Source organism: Epargyreus clarus, unplaced genomic scaffold (genome assembly GCF_041222505.1).
Source record: "Epargyreus clarus isolate Ecla_fem2 unplaced genomic scaffold, WU_Ecla_fem_2.2 ptg000010l, whole genome shotgun sequence".
Taxonomy (NCBI): domain Eukaryota; kingdom Metazoa; phylum Arthropoda; class Insecta; order Lepidoptera; family Hesperiidae; genus Epargyreus; species Epargyreus clarus.
The window spans coordinates 12,205,187-12,215,360 of NW_027332218.1; the positions used below are offsets into that span (position 1 = coordinate 12,205,187).

Here is a 10,174-nt window from a genome sequence, read left to right on the forward strand (position 1 = left end):
AATCATTTATTACATAATAATAATAATAATCCTTAAGGATTAGTATGCCAATGTATGGCAAAATACGTATTTTCTTCAAAATTTTCCTTTTCCTTTAATTTGTCACATAACATTACTTCCCAGAATTTGTTCCTTATAAGCGACACTATCAGATAGTGGAATAATATAGAGGGTGCATTTTTTTTCAAAATGAACTCGTTCGATTCCCGGCTAGGGAAAAAGTTATTTTAAAAAAGTAATGATGCAGTTTTAGTTTTTATCAAAATCGGCCTCGTAACTCCTTTCAGCATTTTTCGCTAATCCTTATAGTTTCGGATTTGGCCCTGAAGGCCCGTTTTAAAAATTCACCCTGTATATCTGGTTTATTATCATTATGAAATCTGTTTGTTATCCTTTTCTAGTTGTAAAATAATCGTATTGATGCGTAGAAGTCACGTACCTTGGGGTGTTATCAGTCACTATTTCGATCATATAGTGCAACTAAGGGATTTAAAAGTAGTGAATATAGCGTATTGGCAAAATTTTCGATTTCTTATGTTGAAAATTCAGGGGTAAATCTTAAAATCAGAGACGCATCTCTGACTTTTAAAAAGGCGATGCGTCTTAAAACACATTTTCTAATTCTTTACGTTACATTGCGAATACCTGTTGGGATAATACTTAATATATTTAAAAGTTCTCCAAAAAATTCAAACGTAAGCAAAGTTTATATCTGTAATAGATTAATAACTTATTAGGAAGTTATTTACTACATTTAATATTTCACCGGCAATCATTGACAAAAAAGGACCTCAAAAAAGGACTAGGGGCCTACCACCATCTTTTAGAAACCATCATAGTTCAGGAAAGGCTTATTTCAATATTGCATTAACATTATTTTGTTTCTTACCACGACCTCCTTAAAACTTATTTTCAAAGTATGATTAAAGTAATATTGTTTTAAGAGATGGTAGTAGCCCCCCTGGAATCATAACTACACTACGTGCCATTGATGATGTAGGACTTTTCAAGAAAAGACTTATACAATTCCTGGCTAACAAATGTTACTATCACATAAATGAATTCTTAAGTGACAAATTTGACTAAAATCTCCAAATTGACATTTAATTTTTATACATTTTTTAGTTTTAATTATATAAATTTAATACAATTCACGAATTCCTTACTGACATGATTATCTATGATTCTTATTAATATTTCATAATAATTGTATCAAGGTTGAAATGAATATGGTAATTAATAATTTAATGAATACAATTAATACTTATGAATGTAAATTATTATAATGACATTTTTCTTTATTTTTCTGTTATAAATTTTGATAATTTAATTTAATATATATTTGTATACCTGACAAGGTGGAATATAGCGCACTATATGTAACTTTTTAATACCTGTGTTTTTAATACCTGTATTCACAAATAAAGAGATTTGATTTGATTTGATTTGATTTACTTAGTACGCACATTCATTTCTGACTACCAATAGTGAAGATTATTGTAATAAGTAAAAGCCAGGTATCCAATTGACAATAGCAGATACCCGCAGTCGGTGGCTGATTTAAAATGAATCGCCCTGATGAGAACAAACGACTGTCCTTTTAAGGATTGACGCACAGTGCAACCATATACGACCTGTTTTATTAAAAAAAAAGTGTGTGTGTGTCAGCTACGACGCACGATTGGAGTTTACTCCTTACGAACGATAATTATGATATATATCGAATAGAAAAAAAGGGTAAATGAACGCATCTGCTAAAATGATAAGAGAAACAAACATATATCTGTAATTATTCGGATTATTTATATTACTTCAATAATGCGTATTACATAAAGTATGTTACAAAATAATATAAATAATAATAACAAGAAAACTTTAAAATCAAAACATTAAAACTTGATGGTTAGGTTGCTGTTTATGTACGTTGTATATAGATGTATACAATAGATATGTATACAATAGGCGCGCAACACACACGTACAAACATACGCACACATTCAACTCTCAGACTGGAGGTAGTGAACTATACAGTGAGACTACGAAGTATCGCGCAAAGAGGAGACCCCGAGAATGAGATACGCTGTGTAATGTATTTCATCTCATTCTTTTACACGTTCAATCCTACAGATATATATGTTTGTCTCTTTCTACGTTACGCCTCAACTTTTCGTGTTACACTTGATTTTACTCCTCATAAAATTTCCGTACCGGGCCTTATAACTCAAATCGTTTCTTAAGGAGTAAACTCCAAAAATAATGTAAAAAAATGAATAATATAAAAATGTTATCGTTTTTGTTTGTTTTTTTTTTGCAATTTTTCATTTGCAAAAGAGAAAACAAAACTTACATAACTTGCTGCTACATAGGTGCCGTACATATACCTATACAAAATCTTTGAATTCAACTGAAACAATTTTTTATGTAATAATCAAATCAGTCTTTGTTAAAGTTTGTTTGTCAGTTTTTGTATCTAGTAATTATCAAATTTGCTAGGCAAAAATTGGTTGAGATTAATTATTATTATCTGCATAACAGCACTACTACTAATATAATAATATGGATTCAATACATAAAAATATTAGGTCAGTGTACGTCGATCTTTCCTCCGTGACGTCCCACGTACGTGACGACTGGAGTATAATAATACTCTTGTATATTTTCTAGGAATGTTGAGATTGAATTTATCGCCCTTTGATACCAATGCCCTGAGCATCGGTATTTGATACCGCTGGTAAAATATATAAACTGACTTGTGACTCCCACATGCGTGTAGAAACATGTTTAAATAAGTTATGTAGAAACATGGCCATTTTTTTATGATATACGAGTAGCAGACGAGCGTGCAGTCCACCTGATGGTAAGTGGCTAATCGACACCAGTAATCAACCCCAGATGGGATTAATTATACGTATCTTGGGGCAGATGCGCCGTTACCTCTGAGACTAAGCTGGAACACCTCGGAAACGTATGTCTCCCTTACCACACCCGTTCAAACCAGAACACAGCGCTTAACACTGCTGTTACTAGGCAGAAATAGGTGTATCATTGGTGGCATCGCCGGAGTCGATTCATAAAAAGTTCTACCACCTTCAATAAGAATTTCCTCTAATTTTATACAATATAATTTAATTAAGATGTATGAAAAAGATTAACGTTAATTAGCGGTTTAATTTAAAGTTTTATCATAGTTATCATTATAACATTTGTCCAAGTTTTTCGTTTATAACTACAGCTAAGTTTAATGCAATAGTGTCGCCGCGCATAATAAACTGTAAGGATTGGTTCACACTGTCGCTGTAACATACAAAACTATGTAAATTATGGTTAAGTGGTTAAGAAACTCTGCCTCTTGATCGAGGGGTACGAGGTTCAAATCCCACCTCTAATTTTTCAGTTATGTGCGTAGTAAAAATTAATTACCACTTGCTTAACGGGGAGGAGGAAAACATCGTAAGGAAACCTGCATACCTGAGAAAGCTTAAAAAAACAAGTTTTCTAAGGTATCTGAAGTCTACGAATACACACTTGGCCAGCGCGGTGGACTATGACTATTCTTCTCATTCTAAGAGGAGACCCGTGCCCAGCAGAGGGCCAGTAATGGGTTGATGATGATATAAATTATATGTGTTATTGAGTACTGTTTTATCATAATTTCATTACTACGTAATATACAAAATATCTTAATAATATCGATTACCTTAATATTGATATCTTAAATTAAAGATGCAGCAATATTATAACGTTATTAAACCATTCATATTCCTCTTATAACAGCCGCCCAGACATACCATCTGTAATCTTTAATTAGGTATATCGAAAATTCATAAGTGGAAACCCATGCCAATAGTTTCTTTTTTTATCATTATAGTAGCAGTTATTTCAAAATATCCAATTTTCAAACCCACTTATATTTTATGTTATTAAGTTTATAATATTGCTCCATGTGCATTGTGTGTATACCTTTATCCAGAACTCTATTAAAAGTACACGACCTTCCATGCTTCTTGGTCAAATAAGACTAAATTACCACCTATTAGTTATTGTAAGTAAATTGTATTATTTTTACACTTTGAAGTTAATATTTGGTACCTATAGATATTTAAAGATAGTATTTTTAAGGTTTATCGTTACTTTATGTAATGTAATTATAATTGAAAGAAGATAAAATGGAATTTTAAATTTACAACCGAGCTCTTTCTTTTAAATAATATTTTTACAGCAGTAGCAGATAACTGTAATAATCCAAATAATTATAATCATGCCATAGATAATTTCTACTCGCAAAAGGCCCTAGATGCATTATTAGTCCTAAGGACAAATTTAGAACGCCTCACGCACACATCTGCATTTGTATCACACTTAGTTTTAATGGGAAACTATGATAATGAGTACTTAAGCGAAGTTTATCAAAATGTCTGTCAAAAATCCATTACATTGTTTTTAGATAAACAGTATCAATTATCGATAATCCTGTCACTTCCTGTTGCAGTAGCCTTTTAGATAACCTTATTTACAAACTATGTTATATGGATAGTGTGATTCCATTACACTGTTATAATTTAAGTACAATAATTCTTGTCTTGTATACATAAAATCTGATAGTAAGCCAATCAACTCCAAATACATATTATAAACCTTAGGAAGATCAGCAGGCCTAAACTTATTGAGGTGCCCGCCGCAGGGTACCCGCCACTGCTTTAGGGAATAAGTTGATACTTTAGTCTAACTGAAACCAAACTACATTTCTACCATCATTAAAAAAAATGTATTATTTGAAAAGTATAATATGTAGATACTTTAATATTATATCCTTCATACTTCTTATTTTTTAAACGTAACATATTCATTCGAAGTTTAAACATATTTCCGAACGAGATATTGAAATAGTTGTACCATATATGATTGAAACTCATAAAAGCTACAAGAATGAGATTATGTCGCGATATTGCACCTCAACTCAGTCACGTATGCCTTCGAATATCATCTTCGGAATCTGCAATAACACCTATGATACACAAGTTTCTTTCCGACAGATTTGAAGGTTCTCAAATAGGTACTCAGTAACTTTAATTTTCGATTCAAGAGTAACATAGTGAAACATGTAGAACGTTTAACAGGTGGGCGGACAGACAGACAATATAAGTAAAAGCTTGTGATAAAAGAAAATTAATTGTTGGTATCTGTGATATAAAAACGCCAGAACGATGTAGGTACATAATTGTACGGAGATAAAAACTGACTAAAAATGACGTTATTCTGAATTCAATATTGCGGACGTCCTAAGCACAGTATAAGTTATAGATTCTTATACTGTGTCCTAAGATAGCGGATCATTTTTTAGGTACCCTCTTAATATGGGTATCAAGCAAAATAATACGAAAAACCACGTAAGGACAACGCGCTAAGAGGACTCCGATTGCGTTCCTTTGGAGATCTCGGAGTCCTTTAGGCATTCACGCATTACCGAGGACGACCACCGGGGGGTTTTAGTGCAGTAAAAATCCCACATAACCCTGTGTCGCTACCACACCTACCTACTTTACCTTCTGAAGGTTTCCCCCTCATAAAAAAAGGATAAGCTTTAATTTTTCATTTTATGTTTCTTTATACCTATATTTTTCAGGTTCGATTAAATAAAAATTCGTCTTACAATTTGTAAGAAATAATTGTATACCGATCAGTATTCATAGGACACATGTTTTTGTTAGCATTTATATTACACTATGAATACATGATACATATGAATGGACAGTAAATGTTATGGAAAACACATATGGAAATAAACGCATATAGATTGCTTTACGAAGATTGGACAACGCTTAGAAATAGATTTAAGTAGAGATAAGCTTCGTCTTGCGACTTTGTCCGTGTAGATTATAAGAATGATTTTATTAAAATGTATGAATTTATACATGGTATATAAATGTGCACGTAACTAAAATTTAAAATTAAAGATTTGGGATATCTTCACAGCTTCGTTGAATGGACGAAAGAATTATTAACTTGATAAACTCGTCGTCAACCCATTACTGTCTCACTGCAGGTGACGGATTTCCTGAGAGAGGTTTTAAGGGGCCTTTTTTTTTTTTTTTTTTTTTTTTTTTTTTTTTTTTTTTTTTTTTTTTTTTTTTTTTTTTGTCGAGGGGGAAACCTTCAAAAGGTACCCGACGACGTGGGAGCGACGCCGGGTTATGTGGGATTTTTACCGCACTAAAACCCCCCCGGTGGCCGTCCTCTGCGCTGCGTTGAGGGCTCCGGGATCTCCAAAGGAACGCAACCGGAGTCCTCTAAGCGCGTTGCCCCGTCGGGCTCCGCCCAGGTGAGCTTGACGCTCGCCACACCATCTGGTGTATACGACGGTATGCGACCACACATACCGTCGTCCTTCCCGGGGCCGCTGGCCGGGCGGTTCGAGCTCCCACTCTTGCCGCCCGCAACCCCGGAAGCCCCCTTTTAGTCGCCTCTTACGACAGGCAGGGGATACCGTAGCCCTATTCTAGTCCCGGAACTACAGGGACAGGTTTTAAGGGGCCTAATGCGATTTAATACTGCACGTTCACATATACTTAAAAACTTTTTTATTTATTTCAAGAATTTTTGGCGTGCAAGTGCACCGTTTATTTTGGACATATTTGAGTGATACTAATTAAAATGTAGTGCACACATAAGTTTGAAATAGTAGAGGTGGCAGGTATCTGGGATAGACCATTGAAGAGATAGATCCAGGTGACCAGTTAATCAAATATGTCCTATGCTTTTTGAGATAGATGATAAATCGAATGAAACTTGCGGGCAATATTTAAGTTGAATAAAATTCCTATATACATACCTAATTTTTATAATTACAGTTGTACTCTACTGCGTTTTTTCCGACGTCGAAGAAGCAGTTATTATTTTTCCATTTAAGAAAGTTGACTTTTCGATTCGTTCATTTCTTAGATACTAAGTAATTGTAAAGTTTCTTCCTTTTTAGTTTTCATATACATACTTACTTACTATAGCTACTATAACTAAATATTTGATATGATCAATCACTTTAATCACTAATTAAACTGCAACAGTAAAACAGGTATTATTTTGTTCAATTACACTGCAAAAAGAAAACAAATGATATTGAGCAACAAAATGTAAAATCGGAATAATAAACGTAATTCCTCGCAGATTACAGCTATTGCCTCTAGCGATCCAATCGTGGAACGCTGACACCCTTGTGAATAGGGTCGTGTAATCGAAATTTTTACCGCTCACTACTCCCACTAAGAGGTCGCGATTAGCCTTCTCAGCGGGATCCAAGGTCCACCTGCAAGCTAGCGGCCCACCCGAGTCACCTCTTGCCACGTCAGTCAACATAGAATTCGAACAGATGAACGTATTCATATTCATTTCCCATATTTTCGAACACTGCCGCCTTGGCAAGGTGTGGATCGGTGCCAATAGCATTACTTGTGATAACCTAGACCGTGTCCCGTGCCCGATTCGACCAAAACCAGCCGACATACACGTTCGCGGATAGTCCATGTTTTTCCGCGCCAGAATAACATAGTCCACATTATTGCCGAAATTCCAGGGCTTGTCGACAGTGAACAGAGCAATATCGTTGTTGGGGAAATTAAAATTCCAGTGGAGGACCAAACGTTCGATTTTTCGCCATTGCGTGCTGGTATTAGTATTGGGTGTGTACATAACATCGTTGTGAAGGTTCCCGGCTACGACGCGAAGGATGTGCGGCCGTTTCGCGTAATAGAAATTGTTCCCTTCGAAGCAATGCGCTGCTGTCAATACTTTACGTTTACTGATAATGCTGCCGCCGCACAGATTCCTCCAAACATACCGATTGGCCACAAAACGTGTTGGTTCCTTGATGGACACTATGTATGGTATCTGGCCGCTCACCACCGGCTCACCGTTCACGATGGCTGGTCGCATGTAGTGCTTGGAATACTTGAGCGTGGTTATCACTCGCCTGTCCGGCTCGCCGTACACTTGTATTAAGATAAATAGAAAGACGCATTTTGGAAACATTCATCAGAATTTTGGATTTGGTTCGAGATAAAAAATATGTTTTATTATTTTTTATTATTGACTTTGACGTTTTGATATGAAAGCGCGAAGAAGATTTGCGTCAGATCAGTGAAGTGAAATTTGGTACGTATTCAGTACATAGAGCGTATTAAGTAGGTACCTACTGTACAATCGGGCAGGCTTTATCTTCGAAATATTGTACCAACATTTCAAAGATTACTGAATCTTACCTTTATGAAGTATCTAAGCATTCACATTAATTAACATTAAAATTAACGGGAATCAAATTCGTATCTCAAACTAATAGGTAAGTCTAAGATTGTATAGGGAAGATGACCCAATAAAATGCCATAATACTCACTACAATAATTATGTAGGCTTCTTGAGGAGAAACATAAAGGAGAAGTCGAAAAACCGTGGGAATGTGAGTAATGTAATATCACGTAGTAAGCCGGAAGCAATCTTTTCTTAGAACTTGTAAGATAGGACACTTGTCTTCATTTCCTTAGAGGAAAAATCTGCGAATAAATTAATGTACCTACTTTTTCTGTCTGCTTCATTTTTTATATGAAGGGAAAATTATATAATTGAAATGCATGCAACTCAGTGATTTTGTTTCTAATCATCAACACAGCTTATTGTAAAACTATGTAGGTCTATCTTCCTACAACGTAAAAAAATATGATGACGAACATAGATGTATTAAATGTCGTTGATGACGAATAAAACATTCATCGTCACACTGATTTGATAATTGTTATGTAATTAATTGACAGTACTCAATCCTTTTCTTCTCCTTGCTTCGTTTTCCTCGATGCTGGGGGTGTGATGGCCTGTATTAGGTATCATGTAGTGTTGTCGACTCCGGGATCTATTGCCGAAAATATTCCGGTAACCAGAACCCATAACTGTATTTTTACACAAATGGAGTAGCAATACCAACGGTAATACGACAAGGAATAATACAATTCATAGTCATCTTGGTCAATCTAATTTTCATTATTAATTTATAATATAAGTGATAATAATGTATCTACCTATAGTAAAATCAGTGGCATGCTGTGGTGTGATGATAATATAATTCATCACATTAGAGTGCACATTTCTTAAAATTATATCGTAACAACTGTAAAATGCATAAAAATAATTTTCCACCGAGTCCAAACCTGAAATCTTGCTTTCATCGAACAATTTTCCTTGATTGCACCGTTTGTTCGAGCCCAGATCATATTGATGGTACAAATTGATATTGATAACCGTAATTATAGTGAGTTGAAAAGAACTGGAGCTTGATTGCGTAATTATTTGGTTGTATTTGTAGAAAAAGAAGGGATTATAGCCTACGAATAGATTATTCTAACTTCGTAGAATAGTAATTTAAAATGAAAAACGTAACCAAAGCAGGTTAGTATTTGATTTTATTCTTTAAATGGAAGGTGGTTGATGTGATACCCTAACTACACCAACCTCTGTGTCTATGTGTCTCCCTCCGAGGCGTTCCAACTTAGTCCTCAGAAGCAATGCGTCGGACACCAATCTGAGCTAGGACTCTTATCTTATCTGGAATTGATTAGATACATAATATGTACATGAGCGGCAGTCGCTGACTAGTAGTAATAATTTGCTACTTATTTTTATAAAAAATAACTTGTGAATCAATTTGTAAATAGAAAGTGTATATGAAAGGACAAATTAATAAAAGACTTGAATATCGCTATGAAACATTTATTTTTTAAAATCATTTTATAAACAATAAACCTTATAAAATATTACAAGGTATTACATACCGCGCGATTTTATTCAAATGTTGCTCGAAGGACCATTTTAATGCCTTGATAAAGGTTTATACAACAGAATCTAAATTACTAATGTGCCACTTTAACGATTTTCTGCTCATTTTAAAATAACCCATGCCATATTAAACCGATAAAAGTATGGTATGAAAGTTCCAGTTAGTTTGAAGCAAAATATTTATAGAATGTTGATGTGTGACGCCATCTCTTATCAATACAACGAAGCTTTCCATATAAAGAAAAAGTGGTCCTTCGAGCCGCATCTTCGCTATTCACAAATCATTTTCATATTAACCGCTTAGGGTCATTCAATGTTATTAAATACGTGGGAATCGATGTCATATTATTAAAATACATCT

At 34.5% G+C, this 10,174-nt stretch overlaps 1 protein-coding gene across 1 annotated transcript; it reads right to left on the minus strand.

Moving 5' to 3' along the window:
* Nucleotides 1-7,030: 7,030 nt before the first annotated feature.
* Nucleotides 7,031-8,108, minus strand: LOC140745227 (chymotrypsin-like protease CTRL-1). Its single transcript, XM_073076963.1, has one exon. It carries the CDS (start codon nucleotides 8,020-8,022, stop codon nucleotides 7,048-7,050), a length of 975 nt encoding a protein of 324 aa, XP_072933064.1. The 5' UTR covers nucleotides 8,023-8,108; the 3' UTR covers nucleotides 7,031-7,047.
* Nucleotides 8,109-10,174: the final 2,066 nt, after the last annotated feature.